This window comes from Lissotriton helveticus, chromosome 6 (assembly GCF_964261635.1).
Source record: "Lissotriton helveticus chromosome 6, aLisHel1.1, whole genome shotgun sequence".
In the NCBI taxonomy this organism is placed as follows: Eukaryota; Metazoa; Chordata; class Amphibia; order Caudata; family Salamandridae; genus Lissotriton; species Lissotriton helveticus.
In genome coordinates, this window is record NC_136067.1 from 1,962,939,535 (window position 1) to 1,962,955,733 (window position 16,199).

At 46.0% G+C, this 16,199-nt stretch overlaps 1 protein-coding gene across 1 annotated transcript in view; it reads left to right on the plus strand.

Annotated features, from left to right (window-relative positions):
* SELENOI (selenoprotein I) overlaps positions 1 to 16,199 on the plus strand; it is a 281,155-nt gene that overhangs the window by 161,239 nt on the left and 103,717 nt on the right. Inside the window, exons 7-8 of the mRNA XM_078649982.1 lie at positions 5,832 to 5,880; positions 11,172 to 11,352. Coding sequence (XP_078506108.1) covers positions 5,832 to 5,880; positions 11,172 to 11,352 — 230 coding nt within the window. The remainder of the gene's footprint in view (positions 1 to 5,831; positions 5,881 to 11,171; positions 11,353 to 16,199) is intronic.

Sequence of the window (16,199 nt, forward strand, 5' to 3'; positions counted from 1 at the left end):
CATCCTGCCACTGGAAGTGATGACAGGGTGAAGCCACGGAAGCCACACAGTGCCCACCGTGGTTCACTGACGTTGATGCCCTTTTTTCCACTCCCTTCTACATGTATCTGGAACTGCTCTCCTACCTCCTTTTTTTTTTTTATCAGTCCTTTTTCTCTCAAATGTTTTATTTTTTCCTAACCAATGTAATCACTGAGAAAATCAGGCTTCAACGCCTGCCACACTTGCAGTAGACAAGTGTCCATTCCAGATACTTTTCAGGTATGTCTCTGGTGCGTGGAGGTCGCCTCACAACTTGAGGTTGATTGATAAATGCTGCCTTATGCTCTTCAAGGCTGTCCAAGCATGGGATGCCAACCATTTATGGCTCACAGTGGCCATCGGATTCAACACTAATTGCGTTAAAGGTTAGGGTCTCTCTCGAAGTTACCTTCGTTGTAGTAATTACATTCTTATAAAGAAAATAAGAGGAAACACAAGAGAAAGCATGATGACACCTCTCCTTGACGTCTGTCCAAGCTGAGAGGTAGGTCACCGTACTCCGTCTACTGCAGATTCCTCTTTGGATCCAGATCTCGTGGACATCACTCTACTTGAGGAGCTTCCTCTCGTGGATCCACCTTATTCAGTGCCGTCTGCGGCAGCTGCACATGTACCATTCGCTGCTCCGACGCCGATGCTGGTGTACCTGAAGTTTTCTCAGAACCTTAATAGCAATTTTGAGGCAGTCTACAGTCCCCTCTGTTTCGCCTTTGACCCCCATGGGTCCCTTCAGGAGCCCATGTGTGTTTACATGGGCTGGTCTGTCGTCTGCTGTATTCAGCCCTGGGCTCCCTACTCTAGATGACTCTAGAGCAGTTCTGCTTCGTCCTAGCTCCTGGTCCTTCTCTGAGACAAAATACATTGGCCCCAGTGCAGATTGTTTGGAAAGATTGGAAGCTGTTAATTTGTTATCTCAACAGTTATGATAGTAAAAATGAGCTCTCTCCACTTTTAGCTACTTTGTCTAAAATTTTGTTTTTATCTTCAAAGAAATACCCTGCTTTCTCCTTTTGTGAACTAACTCCATAAATGGAAAAATATATCTAAGAAGGATTTTCATGCCTTGTGTGTCTTCTGTTTCCCAGTCAGTAATTCTACTAAAGGAGCATCCATATTGCCCAGAAATGTATTGGGGGCATGGGAAGACCTAGAAGGAATCAGCTCAGAAGTATGAACAGTTATAGAGCCGGGTTTGCTGCTGGTCCTGCTGTATAGCATAGGTGACCTATTGTTTTTACCTCCCTACTTTGCAAGGTCAAGTTTGACCCACCCCCCTCTATGAAGGCATTAGAAAGCAGTTCCAGTAACACCATTCCTGTCACTAAAGTGCCACCCCCTTTCCCAATAGATTTTGAGCATATCATTAAGGTCATTGATGTTGAAAAAACACTGAACTTCAAACTGTTAATCATCAAAATTGTCATCAAGGATTGACAAATATCTACCGGGCACCTGATGAACAGTCCCCCTGAACCTTCATGTACGAGAATTATATATTATATGAGGGATTGCACACCAGATACACATATTGCAAGGAAGTATTCACTTGTGGCCATACTAAGCAAAAAAACTCTAGAAGGGTCACAACATTGGAGGTATTATGGTGGTGCTATTCTTCAACTTTTCTCATCCTCCATCTTGTGAGAGAACACTATTACCAGATTTCTAGGGTTCATAAGTAGTTGAAATTCCTGTTGTCCGAAATGAGTGGGAAGGAAGAGAACACAAGCTGATCTTTAGAAGAAAGCACCCCAGATCCTCTTCTCTCTGGGTTTGGACAGGCATATTGCTTTTGACATTGCCTTCCAAATGAAGAAAGGATACTGTTTTAAACCTTTAAATAACAACTGAGAGTTGGCCTGGCATATGCTGTCCACTATTCTAGTGGGCTCCTTGCACCAGTCGAAACGTCCTTTATTGATGGTAGGTTTAAAGACAACCTTTATAGAAAGCTATCCTGGTGGTAGCTGTGGAGAGCAGCCTTCAGGCTAAGTCTTGAAGGAATACAAAGCAGCTTGTTTTACCAGTCTACATCTCATGAATGACCAAATGAAAGGAGAACCACGCCAGGTATATACATAAAATATATGTATTTATTCTAAACACATCCCTCTAGTCTCTTTATGAGGCTAGAGGCAAAAGTACATTCAGTAAACTTATTTAGCACACAGTAAATTAGCACAATGTGTTGAGCCTGAGGGGCGTACCAAACCATATATTAAGAAAGTGGTATAAGAACCACGACTGACATAGATACAAGGCCTAGAGCCTTTAGAACCGCTGGGGCCATCAGGAACCACCCAAGGTAGTGACACAGGGAACCCACGGAGGACGCGTGCAGTGTCTAAACACAGCCGCGAATCACCATTAACTTCTAAGGGGAAAGTCGCGGTTGGAAAATTTATGAATAGGACACTAAGAAGAGGACTTGGAGCAAACCCCTTTAGAACTAGGAGGTTCTAGAGTCAACACACATGGGCGCACTGGAGTTCTCGAGTTACCTCACCCAGGGAAGCCGGGTGCATAGGTGTCTTTTCGTGTCGGGTTTCGTCGTCTATTTCAATGGCGAGCTGCTGAAAATGCTGCAGGCGACCAAGTGGAAAGTGTCCGGGTGGATCCAAGGGTGGATCTGAGATCTGAAGAACCTGAAAGCAGAGGTGACAGAGTCTGAGTCACTTGCCAGTGACCAGGAAGGTGATGAGAAGATGCCAACTGATGTCTGGTAATTTCAGGTGAAGAAGGTGAAGCTGGACACTTCAGCCACGAGGACCAGGAGCTGGATTTGAGCTGTCCCACAAAGGATGCAGTAGCAGACCTATGGTGCCATTTTGGAAGGCTTCCCAGGGGTGGCATAATACATGTTTCAGCCCCTGATAGGCCTCTGGGGTACCTATGCCCTTAGTACCTTCTGTACCATATACTGGAGACTCACAAGGGTAACCCAGTAACCTATCTGGAGTGTACCTAATGTACATGCAATCAATTTAGAGAGGAAGCAGCTAGGTTGGGGTCCTGGTTAGCAGGGCCCCAGCCAGACTAAAGTAGAAAAACAGTGAAACATCAGCAAAAACGTGGGGGTAACCATCGTAAGCAGATCCTACTCTCCTACAACAACCCCCTTGATCTGCCATAAAAATAAATGCTGATTGTCTAATCTTGCTCAAGCGCTTCAATAAACACAACTTGATGCTTGCTGAAATGAGATGATAGACGGGATATTCAAAATACGTTCAAAATATGTTTGCAAAACACATCTTTCTCTCTTACCAATAACTTAAGATACTAATCCTTAGAATATATATAACAATCTAGAAATATGAAGATCATTTAATCTGTATACTGCAGCAGGAATGCTCTCCTCCTCGCATTCAAAATACCATTACAGTCTGCAGCATGTTGATGTATATTCCATAAATGATTAGCACATGCCAACAATGTTAGTCCGAATAATGGTCCACAAAGAAGCATACAAGTTTACAAAAGGTAGTAAGATTTAAGGTAACTTTACGGTTCCACAAAGTAACACACACCTCTCTCGTGAAAAAGAGGGTTCATGATCACCTTGGCAGCAACACAGTAGGGACACAGAATAAATGATTCTGCAGACCAACCGTAAACAAAGTCCCAAGTTGTAAAGTATGCTGGATGTAGTAAACTGTCTCTTTATGGAAAGCAAGATGGCCACAACAAAACATGCTTCTGTTCAGTTTGTGTGTATTTTAAAATCACGGAGTCCCACTGTATGTTGTGTATATATTGTTTTCCACCGTGTTGAGTCTATACCCTGTCGCTGTGCCCTCTTTACAGGGTGTCACAAGCTGCAGGAACTATAAGTTAAGGTGACAAGTTGCAACCATAGACATTCTACTGATGCTTAAATTGTTACCCTTCCTCTTGATACCGTGAATATACAAACTGTTGTGTCGCTGTCAGCATTTAGCCCAGTTAATCTCCAATAACCTTCCTACACTAAAAGTACCAAAACAAACAAAAGCCGGAGGCCTGTATTCTGCACTGCCTTATTCAACCTAGCACAAGCAATAATCGTGCATCTATTTGAGTTGTACAAATTACATTTCCCTTACTCTGGCCACAACTTAGATTGTTATTCTTAGCCTGATGGAAAATATAGGAGTCTTCCCCAACCTCGTTGGCTACAAAACCAGCTGTTCTCCAGGTGAGGTGTAACTCTTTAGGAAACTATGTCGAGGTTCTCCGAAGACCAGCCTAGAGAAAAGAGACAAGACTTTGTAAAGTGGTCAGTTTGGGTCTGTTGGTGATAAACCAGGTTATATGCACCATGGCAGCTATTGTGGGATTGTAAGCTGATGGCAACTGTCATACAATTTTCAATTCGCCAGTCAACAGAGTGGCTTTCGTAACCAAGTCTTGAACTGGTTTGAGCAGCAAAAAACATATGACCCTCCCTTTGACAGGCTTTTTTTGGGATCCAACTTTAAGGATGATATGCACAAAATGAAGAAGGATATAGTTGCACCAAAAGTTGTAGACCTAGAGCTGATAAAGTTGCATTAAAGGCCTCCGTATCTAGGTTTTAGGAAAGTTTTGATTATTTAGTAGCCCTTTTGGCAGCTTTGGTTGCTGCACCAGCTACACAGAAACCTCAGTACCACCAAGACTCATAATTAATGGAAAAAGCAAGCTAAGCACCAGTGGTGTAGGTCGGCACACCGCAGCTAACCACATACAGTGTAGATGGGTGAACTCACTGCTGTGACCAAATAACTGGGTTTCCAACTCTGTCACCTGCAGCTATTGAAAAGCATGCATGGAGCAGCTATAGCCCGAATTTGGGTAAATAGTCAATGCCATTGAATTGCTTCTTCCAAGCATCTGGTACTGGAATTGGCAGATAAATACACCACACAAAGAAATACATAATTTTCACAATTGGAATTGAATGTTTTTAAGCATCTCAAAACCTGCAGCCATTTGTCTGACTTAAAACGTTATGCTGAAATGATTATACCAAAAAGAACAATTGATGGACAGAATGCAGAACAATGTCTTACATTCACCCCAGTACAGAGATCTGGGCCTAAATCCATTGTTTTTTTTGCTCACCATGCCATTCCAGTTTGGACCCAGCCATATGCAAATCAGTCTTGACCCCGCACCCACTGGGAAGAGTCCAGCCCGAACTTCCAGGCCAGGTCCTCCCTGGACTGTAAACAAGCATCCTAGGACCGGTTTAGGGCTTTCTGCCCTCATCAGCCAGGATAGTTTGACTCCAGTGGCATGGAGAGCACGGGACCCACGTCTCGGTATACCCGTCCCACTCAGGATAACAAATGCAAAAAGAACAATTGATGGACCAAATGCAGAACAATGTCATACATTCACCCCAGTACAGAGATCTGGGCCTAAATCCATCGTTTTTTTGCTCACCATGCCATTCCAGTTTGAACCTAGGCATTTGCAAATCAGTAATGACCCTGCACCCAATGGGAATAGTCCAGCCCCACCTGCCAGGCCAGGCCCTTCCTGGACTGTAAACAAGCATCCTAGGACCAGTTTTGGGCTTTCAGCCCATATCGTTCAGGATAGCTTGACTCCATCAATTGTGTGTCTTTTATTTTGAAATGATTATACTAGTTTAGTATTTCAGAAAGTAATTCTATTGCATTGTAGCCTGTGTTGCTGTTACCTAGTAGATTAGTTACAATTCATAGTGAAACATTAACATTTATCTCTAAAAATCTGCCCATGTGCAATGAACAGTTATGTTTTGCTCCTGTAGATGATGGTTTCTTGTTTCTCCCTTCTAGGATGTGCTGTTACTGTAACTCTACCCATGAGCTTGTATAATGTCTACAAGTGAGTACTTTTCTATATCCTTGCACATTTTCATCATTAAAAGTTTGAATTGGAAATGCATTGTTAATGTCAATATGCTGGAAGCTAAATCTAAAGTATCCACTCAGTGCCAGTGAAGAACAAGCTAGCATTTGCTGTTTCACATGCTTGTCACTACAGTTGAATCTCCTAGGAGACAGATGGGCTCAATCCACACTTTGGACTTCTGCAGGTAAGGGCATCACTAATTTGAAATCTAACAATACTGTTTGAATAAAACTTTACTCCCCCTGCTGGCCAAAAAAACGAAGTGCACAGGCCCCAGTAAATACAGTTTAAACAGCTCACAGAAGCACCCTCTGATGTAGAATATTCCTGTTGCTGGGGGGAGGAGGGGCAGGGGGCCTGGCCTCACTGGCTTGTGAACACAAAGTGGTGGCTGGGGGGTGCACTGTTTTAACACACAGGTCTTAGCACCTTGCAAAGGAGAAATTTGGAGGGAAAACAGATTTTTCACCAAGGAATGAGTGGGATAAACTACAGAGGTTGGACTGCAAATCCCACAATTCAATGTTAAATGCAAGCAATCATGGGCAGGGAAAACCACAAGTTTAAAACACAAAACAGGTGATAAAATATGCAATCACAGGCCGGTCAAAACTGCAATTTTAAACTGTAACAACCACATGCAAATACAGTAATCACAGAAAGGGAAAATCGTTTTTTAAACCCTTGCATGCTGATGACGAGCTCCGCTCGTCATCAGCTTTACCTGCCGTGTGCTGATGACGAGCTGAGCTAGTCATGTAACGCGGTAATTTTTAAAATGCCGCATACCGCGGGAAAAGCCGCCGCACGCATGCGGTTAAACAACTTTTGTTTTGGGAAGAGACGGCACTAGTCTGTCTCCTTACCACTTCCTGGACTCTGCTCACTGCAATCTGGGGCACAGGTAGGCTGCAATTCACAAGATGGAGGAGAATGATTTGGGGTGCACCCAGCAAGGCCTTCAGGGGCCTGGGCAGGTGTGAGAGGAGGGCTCAGACTTGCCTGGTAGCTGAATAGCCAATGGTCTGCTGGCCTGGGGAAGGGGGCTGGGGAGCTACTTCTCCTGTTCAGAATCTCCTAGGAGACAGACAGGCTCCATCCACACTTTGGACAGGTAAAGGCTTCACTAACTCGAAATCTAACAATACTGTTTGAATAAAACTTTACTCCCCCTGCTGGCCTTTCAGGCATTTACAATGCAACGGTCTCGCCTTTGCAAAAGTTAGAGCTATTGGCATTGTAAATGACAACATTTGTATTTATGTGTTGGTTTTGAAAAACGATAAATAAATGGCATTGTCATTTACAATGCCAATAGTTTAATCTCTCGCAAATGCGAGACCTATTGCATTTGCACCCATGCACACACACACACAGCCACACACACCCACACACACACAGAGCCACACACACAGAGCCACACACACACAGCCACACACACACACAGAGCCACACACACACACACAGAGCCACACACACACACACAGAGCCCCCCCCCCCCCCCCACACACACACACACACACAGCCACACACACAGCCACACACACACACACACACAGAGCCGCACACACAGAGCCGCACACACAGAGCCGCACACACAGAGCCGCACACACAGAGCCGCACACACAGAGCCGCACACACAGAGCTGCACACACACACAGAGCCACACACACACACAGAGCCACACACACACACAGAGCCACACACACACAGAGCCACACACACACAGAGCCACACACACACAGAGCCACACACACACAGAGCCACACACACACAGAGCCACACACACACAGAGCCATACACACAGAGCCACACACAGAGCCACACACACACACACACACAGAGCCCCCCACACACACACACACAGAGCCACACACACAGAGCCGCACACACACAGCCACACATGCACACAGAGCCACACACACACAGCCACACACGCACAGCCACACACGCACACAGAGCCACACACAAAGAACCACACAAACACACAGAGCCACACTGTACAACATGACTAAAACAATCACATTGACAAAGCTAAAATGCTCTAGTCTTACTTTTATTGTCTGGGCAATCCCGGTTTTAACTCGTCAAAATCTGGTCACCTTAATCTTATTCGACAGAAGGGATTCTTTGACAGGTTGGTGGATCAAAAGTTTATACAGAAGGTGACTGACACATTGGAGAAACGTACATCATTTCAACATATCAGCCCAAATATCTTGAACAGCAAGACTAACCTTAGAGAACGGGCACACCGCCTAAGATTTAACTACAGCAGTTTTACTAGCGGGTGGTACTTTTCATAACTTCAGGGAGGTACTGGGTTGCACACGATGTCAGTCCCCAAATTGTAATAAGGTACTGAAGAGTGGAGGACACACCCACCAGCACCTTGGAAGAAATGTCTTTGTATACGTTTATTACACTGACTTGTACACATCCCTCAGTTCCCGGAGAGATGGAACACGCCTCCTTTATGACCGTTTAATGATGGAGCTGTGATGCACGAATGAAAAGTGGGAGGGGTGGCAGGATGACAAGGTCACTGTCAGAGGGCAGTGCAGGGAAGTAGGCACTGGCCATCGGAGATTACACCCTCCAAGCAAGGGACGGTTTAGTCGTACTACCTGTCTTGAAGAAGCATATTAGCATTCAATAGGCCAAATAACCACCCACCTCCGCGTTGGGTCTCTGCCAACCCCGTCCTCGCGGGTGCCGCTCCTTTTCACGCACTCTGAGGGGTCTGAGCTCTGGGGTCAGGTCCTAGTCGCTCAAATTCCAAGATGGTCATCAGAGGCCGCTGCAGGGATGCGTCACGAGCTCAACAACAGTGTCCGGTCACACAGGCAATTAGGGACTACAAATCCCAACAGTTCCCGTTAACAAAGCAGGTGCGTACACCAGATTTCCCATCCGAGAGAGCGCTAGTAAGGGTTGAATTCAGTTTAGGTACACCTAACATGGCTGCCTACCGGAAGTGTTCCTGAAAATTGCTGCGCACATCAGTATTCGTTCGATACCACCACATGGGCATACGTAACGTGACGCAACCTAGAGACGCTCTAAACAGACTTACCCTAAATCTACGACTGGAATTAACGCTTGCAATTGTTATTTTATTGTTTTGCGTTTTTGCACGAGGACGATATTTTGAAATGTAACGTTACCATGTCATTACAATTTACGGGCAACAACACGTGGGGCTCGGGAGATTAAACCCTTTGTTTGGGTGTGCCACGGAGCACAGAGGAGAATGGGGGTGCACGGCCTGTCCCATGGTTCAGACCTCTCCTCCTATGCACTTCGAGAAAAGGTCTGCTTGGATGGAGAGCAAGTATCGACAGTAGGCATGCGGCTCGGAGGGCCTTCTTCCTTGAAATGTTGGCAAAGGCGGCCCATATAATTACAGTAGGAACGTGCCAGGAGCGGCAGACAGCTATTATGTTGCATCGAAAATGCAAAATAAGGAAACTGAATATTTCGGTTGCAGACGCGGCTAAACGGGGACACACAAAAATGCACCGCATGACGACACAACAGGTCTGTTTTCATACTCTCAATGTTTGCAGAGGTGTTAGTTTTACAGCACCTCACTGTTTAGTTCACTGCATGCAATGGTTTGAATGGGAAGACGGGCAGACGGGCAGCAGGAGTCTGTAAGCCCCGTCCTTTTCAGACTGGGGGGCGTGTTTTTCTTTCTCCCCTCTTCTCCATTGGCTGGAGGAGAGGAGAGTAAGAAACGAAAAAACACGCCCCTCAATCCATAAAGGACGGGGCTTACAGCGAAAAGAGAACGTCACAGAGACCTCTTCTCCAATGGCTGGCCACCGTTTAGGAGGCCAGCCAATGGAGAAGAGGGGCGGGGTTTACTCTCGCTACTCTGAGACATTAAGTCTCGCTGGCGACCTAAAAACGAAGCGCTATATTGATGATATCTTTGTGGTCTGGAGGGGCTCCCCAGACACTATTATATCTTTCCATCAGTGGATGGAACACAAGAAATTAGTTCCTGAAATGTACTCCTGAATTTTCAAAGACCAGTTTACCCTTTTTGTACGTGCGTATTTTCCCAGAAGGCAACAACCTGGCCACTGAGATATACCGCAAACCAATGGCACGTAACTCATTATTATCATACCGGAGTTTTCATCCAAAAGCTCTCCGCGAAAACGTTTACGGGTTCGACACAATTGTACGTCTTTGACAAAATATGAAGAACATTCAAAACAGCTGGCTCTTCGAATTGAAGCAGAGGGATTACCCAGCGACTACTATCTGGAAGTCTAAGAAAAGAGCAGCTAACAACAACAGGCAAGCTCTTATTGAAATTACTTTGTCCAAAGAAGAACAGGATAGACTCACGTGTGTTAACACCTTTAGTGGCTATTCAAATGACATAAAGAAGAGCATTCTGAAACATTAGAGAATTCTCAACGTTGGAGACTGCCCACTACCTCCTCCTCCTTTATTTGCGTTTAAAAGGAGTTCAAACATTAAAGATATGATTGTGCATACTAGTCCAATCACAACGAAGACAGAGCAACAAACGTCTTTGTGGGGTCTAGCATTTTCCTTGCGGTTCTTGTGCCTCATGTGCACGAACTAAACACACTACTGAAATTGACATTGGAACAGATTGTCCCTGGATGCTGTCAAAACATACCAATTGCAACAGCGAGATATTGGCCTATATGATCACATGCTCATGTGGCTTGCGCTACGTGGGTATGACCACGCGAAAAGTGAAGACCAGAATTCTTGAGCATAAACGCACAATTCGTTGCAAGAAGAGGGCTACGAAATTGACCAATCACTTTTTAGATCAGAAGCATTCAGAAACTGATATGACATGGGTAGTCCTTGAGCCACCATTTATCCCATCACACATTACAGACTTTTCAAAATTCCTACTCAATCACGAACAACGCTGGGTTTTCAGGCTTCACTCTGACATTCGAGGCCTGAATGATGATATTCGTTTGCTATTGTTATTAATCCTATATTTAACACACTCTGAGTCCTTCTGAAATTAAGGTTTCTCCTTTAACAATGGCATGGAAAAGAAGGCTTGTGCATGTGTGGTTCTTGAGCGATTTATTCTAACTGCCGACTTTGACTCTTTGAGGATTTGAGGGAAGCAACATTGTTTGCTTACAAAAGCCACTCATTTCAAAAGCTTTCAAAACATTTCTCCTCCTTTGTCAGCATTGGGGATATTAAGAGAACACGTTCTTATATTATCATGTTTTTTTATTTACTTACAGGTCATATCGAAGTAACACCTTGAAGCATACGTCTTTTTATGAGTCAATGCTACCCTTCATATCACCCTTGCTGCTCTTCACATTTTCAACCCTGTGGGTCTTCTTATCTCCATCGAACATCCTTGAGCTTCACCCCAGAGTGTTCTACTTTATGGTCGGAACAGCCTTCGCTAACATCACAGTAAGATTATACCATTCTTTTATTGAAAACCTATAGTATGATGCAGCTGAGTTTCTCATAGACTTAAAAACACAGTCACCCAGGACCATTGTATTGTAGTATTTCTATAATGCTTTCCAGTTGGTTAAGTAAGGTTGTTACTCCATGAGAGAATGATGTTGATTGCAGTGTCAACTTTTGCATTTGAATTTTGTTGTCCCGGTGAGGCCCGAATGTGTGCTCCAGGATTGTTGTAGTAGAATTTAGGAGACTCTTACTCGTGGAGTTGCAGTCAAAGAGAGTTTGGGTTTTAATTTGCATGCTGCTTAAAAACACATTAAAGTTGTAGTTTAAGAGTCACTTGCTTCTTTAAATTCAAAATGGCATTGAAATCTGTTTGGGAGTGTATTCCAAAGCTTGAATGTCAGTATAGCATAGCAGTTTTCTAAAAATAAAAAAAAGAATTATCTGGTGTGGAAACATTCTCAATTTGATTTTGATTGTGCAGTCTGCAAGCCCCATGTACTGCCTGTTGTGTAATGCACTGTGCTTTGAAATATATAATTCTTATGACTGGTAAGGAAGCGTACAACCTTGAATGCAAGCAAGCATAATGTGTTCCTCTCTGTTCCAAATAGCTTTTGTCCGACGTCCGAGTTCTGAATTGACATGATTTAGATTGAACTTCTCTGGTGCTAGTTATACCTGTATCATTTGAGAGAGGCCTGAGTGTGTGAATGAGTCTCATCACTTTGGTCTCGAATGAGAGGTTTGAGCCTATGATCAAGTTTAATAGATAAAGTGCAGATAACTTTGGGGATGGACCCATGTGCAGACGCCACAAGGAAAGAATTTGTACCTCTCATAAAAATGTATTTTCCAATAGGATTAAATCTGTCCACCATTCATCTAGGTTATTGTTTTCTATCGTTTAGTCCCTGACTTCTCTGGATCGCGTCTCTGAACAGGTCATCCCCTTACTTTAGAGCTGTAATACCATTGCTCACTTATTTCATGATAAGGTGGCTTGTATTTACCAGTCTTTCCTTGAATCAGTGAGGCTTGGGGGGAAGCTGTTGCCTTTTCAGGTGGTCTTTCCAGCTATATCAGTCCCTTGTTGGAGGAACTCCGGGCCCTGGTTAACAGAGTTAAATCAGGATCTCCAGAGGACCCTTTTCCCCCAAAAATCCTAATATAAGCCATGCAATCCATTCTACGTAGACTGGGCAATCTTATGAGCATCTAGTTCTCCTCTGGTCCTATACCCAAAAGCTGCAAGCATGCCATTGTTAAGCCCCTTCTTAAAAAACCTTAGTTGAATCCTGCCTTACCGGAAAACGTCAGACCTATCTCGCTTCTCCCCTTTTTTGCCAAAGTAGCAGAGAAACGGTTGTATGACAGAGGCATGCATGGCTAAACCACGCATACCTCTACCACGCAGACCAAACCACAAATGCGTCTTAACCACACATTCCTTTACCACACATTATCGTTCTAAAGGCATGAATGGTATGGGGGGATTCCCCGACCTAAGCCCTTAAATTCGAACCCCCTACCTGCCCCCCACCCCGAGCCCTAAAAACCTGCTGTGAGAAGTTGGCCTGATATATAATGTTCACTATTCTAGTGAGCACTTTGTATCAGTCCAAACAACCCTTATTGATGATTGGTTGTAAGTCAACCTTATAGACCAGCTATCCTAGTAGCATGGATACGAGCAGTCTAAGGCTAAGACTCTAGAGGGCGTGTTAAGCCAGCTGTTTTACCATCACATTACCCTTTGAACACCCAGTGAAAGGACACCACACAAGTTGTTATGAAAATAAATGTATATTTATTTCTAACAAGTCTACCCTGAACTCTTTGAGTCAGGGAGCTAAGCACAATACAAAACTCTTAAGAAAATACTTTAAGTCGCACAATTTACACAAATGCCCGAGGGGCACGAAAAACCATATACTACAAAAGTGGAATGCGAATTACTAGCAGGTAAGTAACGATTCTCAGAGGCTTTGGGATCGCTAGGACTGGACTACTGAACCTTTAGATTGCTAGCAGGAGGCCTAGGGAACTCGGGTGCAGTGTGTGCACTCTCACGCGGGATGCGGGACAAAGTCTATGGAAGCTAGAATTCACAAAAATAGTGTTCTCGGGCGAACCCGACTAGGTAGGTCAAAAACGAAAGTGGATCTGGACCCTTGGATAGTGAGGCTATGCTGAGGCACCGAAATGCCGAAGTTACCTAGCCCAGGGGCTGCAGCTGCATAGGTCTGAAAAGACGTCGGGATTCTCCGTTGACGAACCAGGAGCCTGAAGGAAAGGAGTTGCTGGCAGGCGACCAGTGAAGATTGTTCGGGTGATCCAAGCCTGGATCGAAGATAGATGACACCTGAAAGCAGAGGGGACCAAGTTCGTGACTACTAGCCAGTAGTCAGGTGGCACCAGGAGGGCACCGGATGGTAGTCACCTCGACTAGGTGAGTGGGCGACGCTGGGCTCTGTAGTCTCATGGACCAGGAGGCGTTGTCGGCGACCAGGATGGAGGTACGAGCTGTCCCACGATGGATGATGCTCTCGACGTCGCTGGACCCAGGATTGGGGCAACAAGTCTTGGCAAATTCAAGCCCACGCGGTAGACCTAAAATGGCGTCTGGAGTGGACCAGGAGGGTCCGGCGTGCTCCTCTCTTGGAAGGGAGCAAGGGCCAGTCTGGAGCAACCAGACCAGCAACAGTGATGTCGTCGGGCGTCGTTAAGAAGGCCACAAGCCAGCGGGCTAGTAGCCAAACAACGCGGTGAGCAGCAAAAAGCAGAAGGGCCCCACGCAGATCGTGGAGATGCTGGGAGGCTGAACTTCGGTGCTGGGGCTGCTCAGGGTCGGGGCTTCTCGGACCCCAAAGCACTCACCAGAGGATCCCTCGGCGGTCGTGCTGGAAAGAAGTCGTGCAGTCTTGAAGATGGCCGGTCCCTCGAGGTCTCGTCGCACCCACGGTTCTCAGCTTGGCTGTAGAGGTGGGTAGAGGTCAGAGGTGCCAGGGAAGCCGGTTCTCGTCGAGCTGGGCAGTCAGATTCCGGAGGAAGGACTTGCAGCAGACCGCAGTGTTCTTAAGATGGTGCCTGCGGATGCAGGGTGACTACTCCTTAGTCACAAGGGAGAATCTTGAAGAAGAAATCTTGATGTCCTTTCGTAGAAAGTCGTGTCTTGATTCCAAAGATGATCTGATTTGGAAGGGGGCCAGTTCCTACCTTTATCCGCAAAAAGGGGCTGGCACGCGACTAAGTCCTGCCCTATGGGTGGGACTAGGAGGGGGGTGGTTACACCCCTCTCCTTTGGCGGGCTTTCCCCAGGCCAGGGGCTGGAGTGCCCCTGGAACTGGTTACAGCCGACCTATGCACAGTGAGCACCGGGGTGCCACTTGCAGTCACCTTCCTCTGAAGCCCTGCCTACCTAGGATACACAAAATCCTGTCTGGGACGGTGCTGGCACCGCCCCTGGCAGGAAACCCTTTGTCCTTGCCTCCTGCTCTGGGAGGACTCCCAGCAGCAGGAGGGCAGACTTGTGTCTCGGTGGCAGCATCCATTTTGTGGAGCTAAGGCTCTGTTTGACTTTAACCGGGGTTACAGGTTACATACATGTCGTGTCCCTCTAGAAGGGTGGAATGCTAACCCCGTCGCCAGAATTGGCGAGGGGTTAGTATTCCAATTCGTTTGACACCTTACTCGCCATGTTTTGATACAGCGATACCAGAGTTGGCATATAACCGCGAGGATTATAATGCACTTAAGAGTATATGGTATGCGATATCATGGAAACGGCTAAGGGATGGATCCCGAAAGCCGCAGACAGGCTCAGCTCATGCCAGAGCACTATCTCACACGATTCCAAGCACTCTGCCTTCAGGATTGTCAAGGCCTGCCATAGGAGTGACTGATAGGAGATCTGTGTGTCCATTTTTAGGGTTAGATATAGGTATACTATATCTAAAGCAAAGGGTGATTACCCCACCTTGCCCCAGCTGTCAAGCAGACAGTTGTGTCAGATTTGGATGGCCAGCCAGGGGTGGCATAATACATGCTGCAGCCCCTGGTAGGCCCTGGGTACACCTATGCCCTGGGTACCTAAGGTACACTGTACAGGGACTGATAAGGTGACTCAGTATCCAATTAGATATGTACCTAAGGTACATGGAATCCATTTTACAGAGAGAGCAGTGGGCCTGGGGTCCTGAATAGCAGGGCCCCAGGTCAACTAAGTCAGAAAACCAGCAAAACACCAGGCAAAAAGTTGGGGGCAACCATAGTCAGGGATCTACCTTCCTACATAACCCCCCCCCCCCCCCCCCCCCAACGAAAGGAGATACGGCTATCCTTGCCAGGTAAGCCTATATTGCCTGAGTGGCCATATAAGGAAGTACCAGCACTGGCATGGTTTCCCCCTATCTCATGGTCCACTAAGCAATCCCTCACCCTAGGGGTATCTGAGGGTCTCCACCATAGGGAATCTCTACCTGTGGTGTGTTTTGGCAAAGGAAAAGGCTGGTGCTGAAATGGAGTACTGAAGTGAGGCTCCACTAATTTTGGGCTCAGATTCCTCCAATCATTTTCCACCATAGAGGCCTTTCTTTCCAAGACTGAGTTGTTTTGGGCTCTCGGGGTCAACCTCTGACTACCTACAGCTGGAGGTTGGGTCCCTCTGTTTGGCTTACTGGAGGGACAGGTCAGGTTTGGGGCCCTCAGGTCCCAGGTTTGGCTGTGCCCAACAGTGTCCATCTGTGGGAGGTCCCTAACTAAATTTAAGGGGGATCCCTCAGGAGTTGATTTTATTTTCACTTGGCTAGGACTACTAGCTTCAGTGCCCTTAATCTGCTGAT